The sequence below is a fragment of the Anser anser genome, assembly GCF_964211835.1.
Source record: "Anser anser genome assembly, chromosome: 2".
In the NCBI taxonomy this organism is placed as follows: Eukaryota; Metazoa; Chordata; class Aves; order Anseriformes; family Anatidae; genus Anser; species Anser anser.
The window spans coordinates 747,906-762,279 of record NC_139721.1 but is presented as its reverse complement, the minus strand read 5'-3'; the positions used below and the strand labels follow the sequence as shown (position 1 = coordinate 762,279).

Below are 14,374 nucleotides of genomic sequence, written 5' to 3'. Positions count from 1 at the left end.
GAACACAGAGCCCTCGCAGAGGGTGGTCTGACGGCAGGAGAGCTCTTCAGTGGGGCCGAGCTATTTCGGGTCTCGGCTGACAAACTGATCGGGTCAGCCCAGCACCGCAGGGCGCCGCGCGTCGGGAGCTGGTGGCCTGAATCCGCCGCCCCTGGCAGGACGGCCCCGCAGCGGCGTGGGCAGGCACTGCCACCTGGAAGCGGGGACGGCCTTTATTTTGCTGCAAGCTGCCGGTGAGGGCACTCGGCTGCTCTCCCAGCTGCAAAGCCTCGCTCCTAACGGGCAGCCCTGCCAGATCAGTACGAAGAACCTCGATGCACCTCCCTGGCCAAGGAACGGCAGCTGCTTCCCAAGCAGGGCAAGCAGGGGGCAGATGGGAAGAGAGCCCCGAATCTGGGTGGCGCTATGAGTAGATGAGTATCTAACATGAAAACACCCCCGTTGAGACAGGGGATGGAAGGGACCAGCACAGGCCAGAGGTGATGAAAAGCAAACAGCGACCGAACGCCAGCAAGAGGCAGGGCAGCTCCCGCATCCACGGCACCGCGCGGCATCGCGGCAGGGCTCGCGCCGCGTCATGGCAGCGCTCCCGTGGCATTGCGGCGGGGTCTGTGCAGTGCCAGGGGCTGTGCGGTGTCACGGCAGGGTCTGTGTGGTGCCAGGGTCTGTGCAGTGTCATGGCAGGGTTTATGCAGTGTCATGGCAGGGTTTGAGCAGTGTTACAGCAGGGTTTGTGCAGTGTCAGGATTTGTGCAATGTCACGGCAGGGTCTGTGCGGTGCCAAGGTTTGTGCACTGTCCCGGCAGGGTTTGTGCAGTGTCAGGGTCTGTGCGGTGTCAGGGTTTGCTGCAGGCACGCTGCAGCTGCCAGCCCCGTTGACCCACCTCCCTCCACCGGGCCAGGCTGACGCGGGCCAGGAGCGAGAAGCCTGCAGCTCGTCCCAGCGAGGACTCGGGGCCAGCACTGAGGGGTCTGGAAGAGGCTCCCTGTGATCTTTGGCCCCTGAACGGTCACGGGGAGCAGCACACCAAAAGGTGCACGGAAGGACGGGAGAGCAAAGACAAAACCTCGGCGTTCATCGGGACCCAGCAGTAGTTTGCAGGGCAGCCCGGAGCACGCGGACAGACTCCTCCTGTGCAGCCACATCACCGTGCCCCTGAGACTGCGTGCTGCTGGTGCACGGGCTGGGAGCCCTTCAGCCACCGCAGCGCGGCCAGGGCTCGAGCAACACCCACATCAGCGCTGAGCTCTATCTGATGAGGTGCCGCACAGCCGTACCTCGGTGGGCGCCGTTCCTGCGAGGGCTGCCTGGCTTTGCTCCGCGCCCCCCACCTCGCCCCCGGGTCACAGCCCAGCTCCGGTCACGGGCACCCTGTGCTGCTGCTGCTGGCCGCTGCCCCCGCCTGGCCCCGACCCGCAGCGCCCTGCCTGTCTGGCAGCAGGCTGCTTGCGGGGAATAGCGCTAATTGCACACGGTCAGGTTAATTAGCCAATGGGAGCAATTGCTCAGCAAGGGCCGGCTGACATCAGGTGCGTTTTGTGGCAAACCAAAGCCAAGCCCGAGCCAGCAGACGTAAGCTAAGCGATGCTGCCCTTCGACCCGTCTCTGCTGCCGGCCGCATTCCGACAACCCTCGCTCGTCTGCGACCGAGCGCGTGGCCCCTCACGACCCAGAGGCACCGGGTTCTGAGCGCGGGGGTTGATGCCCCGCGCCCGTCGGCATTTGGGTAACGCCCTTAGCAAACGCTCGAACTCCTGCTGAGCCCCGAAGGGTCGGGCAGTGGGACCGGCACACCCGTGTGTAGGTCTTCCCAGCCGAGCCGCCCCGTCCTGCTCCACCAGCCGGCAGCTCGCTCCGTTAGCTAGGGCAGATCCGGGCCACCCAGAGGTGCCGTGCTGCACGAAGCAGAGCGGCCACGACCAGACGTGGTGGTACACGGGTGAGAGCAGCCGGGCCCTCCCCGGGAAGCCGTGTCCCCGTGTCCCTGTCCCGCCCCCGCGGCCGGGCGCGCAGTGCACTTACTGCGTACGGGGACGAGCCGTGGACGTGCTCCAGGGAGTACTGGCGACTGTATTTCGGCATGGAATGTGCTGAACTGCTGTCGTTCAACATCAGGGGGCTGCAAAAGAATCCCAAACACCACAGGGGTCACTGCGCTGCCAGCCCCAGCCTCTGGCACCTCCCGGCCCCAGCCCAGACCACCCCCAGCCCCACAGTGTGCACAGCCTGTGGGGCCAGGGCACCCTGGGGGGGATGTGGCCCCAGGGGCGGCCACCTCCGTGGAGCAGAGCGGGCGGCCCAGCGACACGCAGCCAGCCCCCACGGGCAGCCCCTCGGCTGGCTTTGCAACCCTGTCGAGCAGAAACGCAAAGCCTCAGGCCTCGGAGTGCTCCCGCGTAGTCCTGGGTCACCTCCTCTGCGGGGCTGCGCTGCCCGCGTGCCGCCTGGCTGCCCCACGGACGGGTTTCTCGTGGTCAGCTGCGGCACGAGCACTGCTGTGGCCCTGTTCTGCACCCGAGCACTGCGGAGAGACGCTCCCCTTACGGGATAAATCATCTGGGCACGTCTCGGACGCGATGGCAGAACAAACCGCTACCTTCATTAATAACAATCAAGCCTGCTGTGGCGGTGCCTGCCATATGGCGCGGCTGGGCACGGCTCGCACACAAAGGGGCAGCCCTGCAGCCAGCCGGGCAGCACAGGGCGAGAGGGGCAGGGGCAGCACGGGGAACCCGGCCCTCCGTGTGTGACACCAAGCGCAAAAACTCAGGTGGGTGAGGAGGTGGGTGAGGAGCCCGTCCACAGGCCAGGACCAAATGGGGCCTGTTGTGGTGGAGTGTCGGAGGAGAGGCAACGGGAGAGCCGCCTCTAAAAGCTCTTGGTAAGTGACTGCTGCTGGGACGGAATTGTGATCCTGGGACAAAAGTAACGACTGACTGGCCCAGAACGATGAACCCAGCAATGTTTTTAACCTCTTGGGGCACTTAAGTACTGGACAGGCCCCCAGTGCAACCAGCAAGGGGCAAAACAACCCACAGCACGTCTGAGGCCGGGCTTGGTTAGTTTGTGGGGATGTCAGCAGCCTCCGACAGCAGGAGGCTGGCCTCGGTGGTGCAGTGGTTCCCTTCGGTATAACGACCAAAACACCGTGACAGTGCCAAGGCACCGCTCCGGCAGTGCGAGATCCCCGCCCTCGCTGTGCGCGCTGCCGTTTCGCAGAGCGCAGGGGTTAGGGACGAAGTATGTTCTGCATGGGCTTATGTGGCCTGGCTCGCAAACCCTTCTTGGCGTCAGTCGCATAGCAGTGTTAGCTGGTTCTGGCCGGAGCAAGAACTTGAAGGCTCACATGATCCCAATGACCGCTGTCCAGTCCTACCCCACTGGCAAGGCTGCTACAGAAGGCAGAGATCTGGGGGACCCACTCTGCTGATCCTCTCTTTATTCTCAGACAGGGAATCTTTATCTGGATGTAGAAATGCAGACTTACATCTTCCTCTTCACCCCAAGAATACGGTTGGATTGCACCAATGAAATCAAAAACTGGATAAGCTGTGAGGAGAAAAAAGGCAACCCGTTAGGAGGCGTGCCGTGGCCGCGATTAACCCACGGGCGGCAGCGGCTCCCGGGGACCGCTCGGCTCAGAGCAGAGCCGGAGCAGGGCTCGGTGGAAGCAGCGCTGGCTGTAACGCCCGGCACAGCAGGGTGAAACCGGACGCGGCAGCCAGCTGAACGCCGTGCCACAGTGCCGCCAGCCCCAGGCCAGCCTCTCCCAGTGGCTTTCCAGAATCTCACGGTATCACAAGAAAAGGCAGCGGTCGAAATGGTTTGTAACCAGAACAAATACCGCTGCCCTCCAGCGACCCGTGAGCGCCCAGCCTGGCGTCACCGCGAACGCGGACAGAGCGGCGTCCCGACCTTGCTGGGGTTTACCTTATTGACAACTTTCTGCTGCTGAGCGTGCTTCTGCCTCAAGCTGGCTACCTCCCTCCACAGCGCCTCGTTCTCGCTGCAAGAGAAGAAAAGGCCAGCTGAGAACAAACGCGGCCTCTCAGGCAGAGCAAATGAAGCCCGGGGTAAGTCGGCAAATCCGCAGCAGGGGATTTGCCGCCATCTCCAGACACGGGCTCATTTACAGCCTCCCGGGGCCGCGGGTGAAATGTCGCTCATTAACTTTGCTGTGCCGCGATGTCAGCCCGCGGAGCCCCGGGAGCAGCCTCGCGCACAGGGGCAGGGACGCGGGGCCGTGCCCAGCGCGCGGCGCGCAGCTGCTGGGAGCCATTAGCGTGCCCCTGCGGGAAGGGCCTGGGGGGCGGGCGAGCTCCGTGCCCTGATGCGGCCCGGGCGTGCGGGGTGGGCACGATCCCGACCCAGCTCCTCCAGAGGCGCGAGGGGGAAGCCGCCGAGGCCCCGACCGACACCGGGCTGCCTGGCGGAGCTGCGCCCCTCCGGTTCCCACCAGCAACCCCCCAGCTCCACACGGTTTTTTCGAGCTCCGAATCTGAGTTTTCTACGCCCGTAAATGAGAAGAGCAAGGACTGGCTTTGTGCGTTCTGTGAACGCAAGAGGCAGCGGAGAACTCAGCGATAAACCTGCGTTATTTCCTCTTGTTCACGAAGCTCCTCCGGACCCACGGTGCTCGTACATGACGTGGTTTAAGCCGTACGCCTGTGGGGCCGCAGCGCTGCTGTGCTCCCCGTACAGGCAGGGACTGCGAGCGAGCCAGGCATGTGGAGCCCTCCTCGGCCCCGCTCCGTGTGCAGGTCAATGCCCAGGCTGCGGGTGCCCTTGCAGGGTTTCCTCGCAGGCCTTCACCTCGGCAGGGCTCGGCCACGCAGCCACAGCCCGGAGGGGTCGGGCGCCCCCCTGGGGGCTGCAGGGCACCGGCGCAGGACGGCACCAGTGCAGAAGCTCACCTGGGAACGGGTCAGGCCCCGTTTGCCCAACGACAGGGTGGGCAAAACTCAGAATGGGAAAGCTCTCCTGGGGCCAGAGGTGGCCAAAAAGATGCCCAGGGCTGGAGCAGCTCCGCCGTGGGACCGGCTGAGGGCTGGGGGTGCTGGGCCTGGGCAGTGGAAGGCTCCGGGGGCACCCCCCGGCGGGCTGCGGTGCCCAAGGGGGCCGCAGGAGAGCCGGGGGGGTTCCTTTGTGGAGACGGGATGGGGGGTAATGGCCTGGAGCTCACAGAGGGTGGGGGGAGGTGGGAAATAAGGCAGAAATTCTGCCCCGAGGGCGGTGAGGCCCTGGGCCAGGCTGCCCAGAGGGGCTGGGGAGGCCTGAGGCCAGGCTGGGGGGGTCATGACCATGGCAGGGGCTGGAGCAGGGAAAACTTCAAGGCCCCTTCCTGCCCAGACCCCGCGGTTCTGTGAAACCCCCCCAAGGCTTCTCAGAACAGGCTGCAGCTCGCAGGTGAGTCAAATGCAGCTCCTCAGCGGGGGCAGCGCTCGGGGCAGCGCTCGGGGCAGTGTTTGGGGCAGCCCAGGCCCAGAGGCTGCAGTGAGGAGTGCTCAGGGCTTTCGGGGCGCTCGGTGCTTTCGGGGCGCTCCTGGCGGCACCGTGACAGCCCGGGTGCGCGCGAGGGCCGCGGGCCGGGGAGCAGCCGCCGTGCCGAGGGCGCAGCTGCCGCTTACCTCAGCTGCGGCCCCGCTCCCCGCGCGCCGGCCGCCAATTACGGTCGGGGAGGATGGCTGCTCCGCGCCCCGCGGGGCCTCGCGCCGTAAATTAGCCCGGCTCGCCCCGGCGCAGGCCACCTGAACACCCCGAGCCGTCTGGGGACGGGGGGGGGGGGGGCCGCGCACCCACCGGGACCAGCCTCGGGGAGGAGACGCGGGCCCGCACCGCGCCAGGCGGAGAAAGCAGGCGGCGGGGCGGCCGGCCCCCGAAGGGTTAAGCCGATGTGGGAGCAGCAGCGAAGGCTTTAATACTTTCTTTAGCACGCTGGTTTACGAGGCGATTAAACGCCGGCGAGGAGTTTACAAGGGCCGGCTTCAAACGTTTCATTTCAGGAGTTATTACAGAGCCGCGCAGCGCCGGGCTCCTGCAATATTTCACGGCGCGGCGGCAGCCGGCCCCGCTCCACACCTGCCGCTCTTAAACCGCTGCTCCCGGGGGGAGCGCAGCCGCCGGAGACCCGGGGGACACGCGGCCCCCCCCTGAAACCCCCAACCCCTCCCCGGGACCCTCGGCCAGCCCTGGCGGCGCGGGGGCCGGGCTGCAGCGGGAGCAGCGCCGTTATCGCGGTATCGCAGGAGGGTGCGGGTGGGGGGCACCTCGCGGATCAGCTGCCCGCGGCCCCCCCCGCGCCGCCTCCGTTATCTCCGGCGGCCAGGAGAGCCGCTCGTTTATCACCGCCCCGAGCCGGGCCCTCAGGAGCAGCCTTTAGAGGAGCGTTAATTAGCGGGCGCGCTGAGGAGCAGGGCTGTCACCCGCCGCCCAGATAAAGCACGCTCCGGGTAAAGCCGCGCCTGGGTTCCCGGCGAGCGATCCCTGAAATAAGCGAGGGTTTGCCACCCGGCGCTTTGCAGTTTGAAGGCGATGCACTCCTGCAAGCTCCCGCCCTCACCGGGGCTGTGCCGCTACCCGGCCTCTCTCTCAAAACCCAGCTCCTGGACGCAGGCAGTTCCCGGAGGAATTCATCCGCCCTCCTCTGCCCGAGGGCGAGCTCCGGCGCCCAGCTGCGGCGAGGAGCCCGCGGCCGCGCTCACCGACAGCGGGCGTGGAAAAAAGCTGTGTTCCAGTTTGTACCTCTGCTGCTGCGGAGGTCTGAACCCAGGGCACTCACGCTAACACATGCACAGCTTTCGGCCGCAGCACGCGACCGTGACCACACGTGAACGCGCTCGGCGGGCACGGAGCTCGCAGCGGAGCTCTGCTCTACCCAACGCTATTTCCGTCTCACGCCGCAAGGCTTAGGAGTGGCACTGCAGCGATGGGTTCCTTCATCGGGCGGTACGTCCCTGTTCCGCACTTCAGACAGCGGTGCACAGAAAACAGAGCCGGACTGGGACTGAGCAAACCCAGCAGGACCTGAAGGGCCCGGTCGTGTCCCTGCTCGCGTGGAAGCAAAAGGGCAAACGCCTTCACGCAGGCCTGGCGTGAGGGCACGCGACAGGCCCGCAGCAAAGATCAGGGTCGTGGATGCCGCGGCCTCACCCAAATTCCAGGTGAGGCTGGCTCTTTGCCAACCCAAACGTACGCCGAAGCCCCCTCACACACAGACACAGCCCTCCTTCCCTCCTCCCGCAGCCTGCATTCTCCAGCAGCACGGTGCCGGCACCGCCAGCCCCACGTCCTCGCGGTCCCACGCGCCGCTGAACCCTGCCCCGGGGCTGCTACGGCTCACGCGTGGGGACAGAGGGCAGAAAGCCCAGAGCTCGCGGCGGGGCTGGAGCAGGGGAGCTGCAGCGGTCCCTGCCAACCTCAGCCCCAGCCCCGGGCTGGTTGTGGCAGTGGAAACGAGCGAGAGCAAAGCCTTGCGGCAGGCGAATGCAAAGCCAACGCGTACCGAAAGGGCAGCCCCGCGCCGCTGCCTGCGGCTCGCCGGGAGCTGGTGGCACCGCAGACAAGCGGGTCTGTGCGGGCAGCGACCGGCCCGGCCGCAGCGGAGCCAGAACACAAAGCGAAGGCGAACAGGCAGCAACTGCTCCTCTCCCTGCTGACTTGAGGCCGGAGGTATCAGCTGAAGTCAGCAGCTGGCAGATTCAGTGCAAACAAAAGGCCACGGCTCCCCAGGCAGCCTGTAATTGAGATGCAGAACTCTGCGGCGGGATCCCAGGGGTCGCGGGACAAAGTCATGCAAGAAAAACAAATCCGCCGGGGAGCCTTACGAGGGCAGCGCTGCCACCTCGGGCCGGCCCGAACCGCGGGGCGGCTGTCGGGTGCTCCAGCAGCGCCCGCCTCGCTCCTCTCCCCCCGCCTCGCTCCTCTCCATTCCTGCCCTGCGCTCGCAGCCTCGGCAGGCAGGCAGAGCTTTGGTTCCACGGCCGTCCAGTTCTGAGCCCTTACTCTACCCCCAGGTAACTTCTGCTCGCAGTTGAGTCCCAGCTCGAGCCCTTCCCGTGGCACCTCGTCACCCCTCTTTGCCCAAACCAACGTTCGAGCCATTGCTCCGTGTCCAACACGTGAGCCACCAGTCCCCGCCGCGAAGGGAGCAGCGGTCCCGATGCCTCGCGGTGCTGCCTCTACGAGGGCTGCAGCACCCGGGGAAGGGGCTCGGGGCTGGGCCGGGGCTCGGGGCAGGGCCGGCGTCGCGCCAGGGACCCGTCCGCGCGGGAGGAGGCGCTGAGCGGAGCCGCGATGCTCGCAGTGCCAGCTGTCCGGAGGCAGGAAGCAGCTGGTTCTCAGCTCGCACTAAATCAGCTACCGGGCTAAAGAGCTATTTCCAGTCCTGGCTCCGGTACGATCAATCTTCGTCTCCAGCAGTGCCACCTCTGGGTCTGCAAATGGCTCGCACGCCAGTCTGGAAGCAGCTGAGAGAGACGCGCCGTTAATGACCGCCCCGACCAGCGGAGATCATCTGCATTCTGCTGACTAAACGAGGATGCAAACCACGCGCATCTATCAAAAACCTATCAGCGCCGCTGCTCCTTTCTTTTCACCATCACAGCGAGCTTCCAGCAGAACGCAGCACTTCGCCTCCGCAGGCAGCCGGCTGCAGGCGACGACGGAGCGCAGGCGCAGGTGTCGCAGGCCGCGGAGGCGGCCACAGCAGCCCCGGGCATCGCCCGTTTCCCCAAGCCCAAGCCACCCAAGCAGCAAGGGGCGGCGATACCCGCGCACGACAAACATCCAGCTCCCAGGCTGCGTAAAGCATCAGGCCCAAGACGCGGGAGCGGGGTCTGAGACGCGGCCAGTTCCCAGCCCCGAGCACCGCGAGGTCCCGGCTGAGATCAGCGCCCCGGCACCGAGTGCCCAGCGTGCCCGGCACAAAGCAGGTTTTTGTTGCTTCTCAGCACAAGGAGAGAGCAAGATGACCCGAGCTTAGAAGGCAGCCCGACCTGCCCCCCAAAATAGCATCACTGTCTGTGATCCTTACTTCCTCACCCCTTCTCACCCTGCTGTTACCTGCTGCACCCGCAGCAAGCCACAGTTCCCTGTGCTGCACCACCGGGGGTGTGACCAGCAGGGGAGGGAGGTGACTGTCCCCCCCACTCTGCCCTCGTGAGGCCCCACCAGGAGTGCTGCCTCCAGGTTTGGGGCCCCCGGCACCAGAAGGATGTGGGGCTGTTAGAGCGGGCCCAGAGGAGGGCAACAGAGATGATCAGGGGCTGGAGCACCTCTCCTAGGAAGAAAGGCTCGGACAGCTGGGGATGTTCAGCCCGGAGAAGAGAAGGCTCCGGGGAGACTTCCCTGAGACCTTTCAATACTTAAAGGGTCTTCTAAAAAAGACAGAGAAGGACCCTTTACTCGGGTAGATAATGATAGGACAAGGGGGAACAATCTTCAACTAAAAGAGGGGAGATTTAGACCAGACATTAGGAGGAAATTCATTGCTCAGAGGCTGGTGAGGCCCTGGAACAGGTTGCCCAGAGAAGCTGTGGATGCCCCAGCCCTGTGGGTGTTCAAGGGCAGCCTGGATGGGGCCTTGGCCAGCCTGGTCTGGTGGGTGGCATCCCTGCCCATGGCAGGGGGCTGGGGTTAGATGGTCCTCAAGGTCCCTCCCAAGGCGAGCCCTTCTGAAACGGTTCTGTGATCACAGCCTCCTGGTGCACAGGCACGATCTGCGCCGCAGCAGGCTGCGCCGCTGGAGCTCAGCGCAGGAGGCAGGAATTCTGCTCCTCGCCCTGTTGCTAACTCCTTCCGTACGTCTGTCAAAGTTTCAGCAGCTGGATATCTGACAGGTAGATCTATTACGCTCCTACCTACTCCACATTTTGAATTAATTAATGCTGTAGAACCCACAGAAGAGGCGCACGTAATCTGTGAGGTCCCGGAGAACTCCAGGAGAAAGCTCGGACGCCTCTTGCTGCAGAACAATGGTTTTCATCACTGCCCAGCCAGGATTTCATCTCAATTTTCAGGGAAAACATCTCGAAAGAACTCAGGGGCATGCTGCAAACTGTTCAGGGGAACCTCTGTCCCGGGGCGGGCTCAGAAGAAGAGCCGGTCCCACCGGGACGCCTCGTGCAGAACCGGCCGCGGTGCGCTCCCAGCAGGGAAGGGCCGCGCTCGCCACGCAGGACAGCGAAGCCGTTCTGCTCAGCCCAGCGCCACGGCTCCCAGCGCTGCAGAAACCAGGGCACTTTCCCAGAAGGGTGACAAAGGCGCTTTCAGCATGATCGGTGTCCTAATAATGGTGACTTGCTCACTGATCCTGGGGTCTCACAGAGGTGGATGTGGTCTCGTACCAGCTCACCTTTTAAAATAAACTCTGCCCGTGACAGGACATCCAGGGGGCCCCAGGGGAGAGCCCACCCTCCTGCGTCAGTAAGGACACGACTCCTGAGCTCACGGTCCAGGTAATGAGCTTGGGCCTGGGGCCTCACCGTGTGACCCTCAAGCAGCCAGCGGCTCTCGGACTGAGCGAGCTCCGCGCGGAGCCGCTCCTGCACCCCACGGAGCTGTTCAGGAGCGGGGCCGCAGAAGCCGGTCCGCACGGCCTAACCCACGAGGGGCAGGCGGCTCTCTCCAGCCTCGCACAGGGGGTTACGCCGCGCAGGTGAGCAAACGCCCGAGGGCCCTCTGGTGACCTAGCACAGCACAGACACGGCCAGTCAGCACCCTGCGCACGGGGAGCGGCTCGCATAGCTACACGCACCTGTAAAGCCGGCCGAGGCTGTGCTGAGCTGTACGCACCCGGCCACGCGCCTCCAGCGCGGCTCTGACGCCTTGCCTGGCCCCTCAGTGACTACTTGGAGCCCCTCGGCCCTCCTGAGACCACTTGGAGCCCCTCGGTCCCCCTGAGACCACTTGGAGCCCCTCGGCCCTCCTGCGACTACTCGGACCCGCACCGCAGCAGAATCCGTTTCCTTACCGCGCTGCTCCGATCCGTTTCAGATGAGCAGGACACAGAAAACCGAATGCCGTTTTTAACTGTTCTCTGCCTGTCTCCTGAAAAGCAGAGGCTCAAGAGAAAAGCAGACCAGTGCAGTGCTGCTGGAGTGAAGGCCGCCGAATGGTGAAGCGGCCTCCTCCTCCCGGCCTCCTGGCACAGCCTGGGGCACCGCCCCGCCAGAAGCACCGCAAGTCTCCAAACGGCTCCTGCGGGCACTCCAGAAAAGCAAACCGGCGAGGGCGAGGCCCGGAGGACAGGACTGCAGGCAGGAAGGACACAGAGGACGTCGGGCCTCCGCGGCCCGGAGGCACCTGCAGGTGCTGAGCAGGCACCGGAGCCCACGGCGAAGGGGCAGACGTCCCTGCGGGCGGCGCGCGAGGACCGGCCTGCAGGCCGCCTGCACCACCGGCAGGGTTAGGGACGGTTGGGCCGAGTTATTTTAACACCGGCATCCCAGACCGTGGTGGTAATTAATTTCAGATTGAGATCACCGCGCTGAAAAACGAGTACTCCACAGGTCTTTAACCCGTGGTTTGGAATGACCAATAAAATTGACTTCAGATGATCTCAAGCAGTGACTAAGCTCATAAAAAGCAGCAGCGTAGATAAAACACACAGATCCCACATCGTACTCAGCGTTACAAGCCATCGAAGCAGTTTTAAGATCAAGCTGATGGTTGACTCGGAGCCAGCGCAGGTCCCCCGGGAGCAGGCTGACATGTGGAGGCCCCGGTCTGCAACAGCTGGAGCCCGCGCCACCTCTGCACGGGGAGGCCATAAAGCACCCCGTTACGGCTGTCCAAGTCAGAGGTCATAAAAGCACGGACCGCAGCCTCGGCACAAGGCTGGAAGAGCCAACAAAATCCACGCCGTTAGACAAAAAGAACAGCACGCCTGCCGTTAGTCCGGGTGGAAGCTGTCACAGGGTCCGGCCCTTTCTCCCTGCAGCATTTTGCCTGCAACGAAGGTGAGAGGCGGCCGGCTCCGCGCACGCAGCTCCCCTTTTTGGCTCTGGGGAAAATCTTATTTACGCCCACGCAGCCCTCCTTCCGTGAGACGGGGCTGAGGGGTAACCGAGTTCCAGGGCCTCGTTTCGCTGCCTCTGCAAAGCTCCAGCCCCTCTGTTCTGAACGCTTCGAGCCCAAGCGCTCCCCAGCGCCAGCTCCTGACTCGTGCGATCCCCCCCTTCCGTGCGGGGAGCCCCTGCTGCACAAACCAAGGCATCGCCAGGCTTCGAGGGTTACCGCAGCTCTTCCAGAAGCCCGCGCCTTGACGGTGACGTCTCATTCCCAAACCTGAACCAGGACGGTGCCGTTACTCAACTCCGTGCGCTGCACTCTCACGTATTTTGAAAAGGAAATTCAGCAGCAAAGTAAAATCGCGAGTTGTTATTTCCGGATGGGTACCAGTGGGCAGAGAAGCGGAGCCCCCGCAAAGCCGCCCGACGCAGACGCTCGGTAAGAGCGCTGCAACCATCCTACCACCGCTTCTCCCCGAAGGAGAAGAGAGCAAGGCTCCTTCCCCCCAGGGACGAGAGGCTCCTTCGTCCCGTCCTCACCCCAGCGGACCGACCTGGTGCACAGACCCCCGGTGCCTCCGGAGCGCCTTTAACAGGGGTCCGGCCCCACCGGCTGCCGACAGCAACTGCAGGCAGCCCGGTGCCGTCCGTAGCTTTGCCCCAAAGCAGCAGAGGAAGCACCCGATCGGCTGGGAGCTGCAGCAGGGCAGCCCCACCAGGAGACCAAGCCACCCGGAGGCGCGGGGAGCTGGCACGGCACTAGCTGGGCACGATGGCGACGGGAGCGTCTGCCAGCTCTGGTCCCTGTGAAGCAACTCGGATCACGACTGGGTGCTGTGGGGAGGTAAAGGTCAAGGCTGCCCGTAAACAGGCTCGCGTGCACAACACACAAAAGCCTAAAACTCGGTTCGAGCGCGAAGGGCAGAGCGAGCGGCAGCGCAGGCGCCGCAGAGCAGCACGGACACCCCAGCTCCCCTCGCACCGACCGTGCGCAGCGCACGAGGTCTTGTGGGCTCATAAAGCGGGGTGTAAAACACCGAAAATATCTGGCCAGCGATTTCACAAAAGATCTTCTTACAGGTTTTACGTCTTCGCTGTGCAGCCTGGGCCCCACTTTTTCCGCGCCAGCTACGGCAGAGACGCGGAACAACACAGCCGCGCTCCCGGAGCTGCTGAGGGGAGGTGAAGAGAGAAGCGGGGCTGCGAGGCCGGGGCCTGAGCGCCGCGCAGTTACTCATCTCCCAGACGATTTCAAGCGGCTTTTAACCAGAGCGCCTCGGTCCCCGAAGGTGGGAGGGCTTCCATTAATGAGGCACGGTGACTAAACTTGGCTATCACCTCGTTGGCTTCGTTATGTCCTAGCTCAGCTTTTCTCTCACCTAACACCGATGGATTCAATCTTTTCAACAAATGTTCTAATGCAAACTCTATCCCCTCAGGTCGGTGTCAAACGATAATATATGTGTTGCTTTTGGAACCCTGAAACCATAAAGAAAGTTACACAGGTCAAAATTATTTGCTATGATTTACGGGGGGTTTGCATACGGTAAACTAATTCTGGTGAAGAGGAATTACACTGCGAAAGGCCAAGTCCTTGTGTCTGTTTAGATTTATTTTTACCCAGAGAAATTTTAACTTTTAAATTCTGTTAGCAACTGGGGCCTTGTAAAAGCGGCGGGGCCTTGTAAACAGAGCCCGGCCGGGAGGAAGTGCTCTCAGCGTCCCGCGGCAGAGCTCCGCGCGCCGAGCCAACGCCAACGCAGTCCCTGAGGGAGCCATGGAGAAAAGCGATAAAAACAGGTGCAGACACCACGGCTCGCTCGCTGCTCTCAACAATCTGTTTAAGATTAAACTTACGGATACGCTCCAGCTCCCCCGGGACTCGAGCAGAGCCGAGGAACCAGCAGGAAGCGGCGCGCTGCCCGCCTCGCCGTCCTGCCCGCGAGGGCAGCGGCCGGGAGCTCCCGCGGGGTGGGCGCCGCACCCTGCAGGGCTCTGCTCCCTCCTCCCCGCAAAGCAGAGTCTGGGAACGAGCATTTTGGGAGACGGTGACATTGTCCCCGCTCGGGCTGCTGCCTCGGCCTCGCCACCCTCCCCGTGCGGCGCACCATCAGGCTCGCTTCGCTCTGCGTCGACGCTGGCGATCGCTGCGGCGCTGCGGGGTAACACCCCGGCGGCACCAGAAGCCGCTCCGCACCGCTCAGCCCTAGAGTAGCCACGCACCTATAAAAGATGCCCGAGTGTCTTTCCAGGCTGGTTAAGGTGCTGGAGCCTGGGTGCCGCCACGCTGAAACTCCCCAGCAGAGCCGCAGGCGGGTCGCGGGAGACGGGGAGCTGCGGCAGGACCTGAGCGGGCTGGGGCGGA

At 64.0% G+C, this 14,374-nt stretch overlaps 1 protein-coding gene across 1 annotated transcript in view; it reads right to left on the bottom strand.

The window, feature by feature from the left end:
* The window catches only part of HSF1 (heat shock transcription factor 1), a 53,435-nt gene that overhangs the window by 14,584 nt on the left and 24,477 nt on the right, over positions 1–14,374 (bottom strand). The window contains exons 5-7 of the mRNA XM_083826372.1: positions 3,932–4,007; positions 3,489–3,550; positions 2,024–2,120 (exon numbers count right to left, since the gene is read on the bottom strand). Coding sequence (XP_083682498.1) covers positions 2,024–2,120; positions 3,489–3,550; positions 3,932–4,007 — 235 coding nt within the window. The remainder of the gene's footprint in view (positions 1–2,023; positions 2,121–3,488; positions 3,551–3,931; positions 4,008–14,374) is intronic.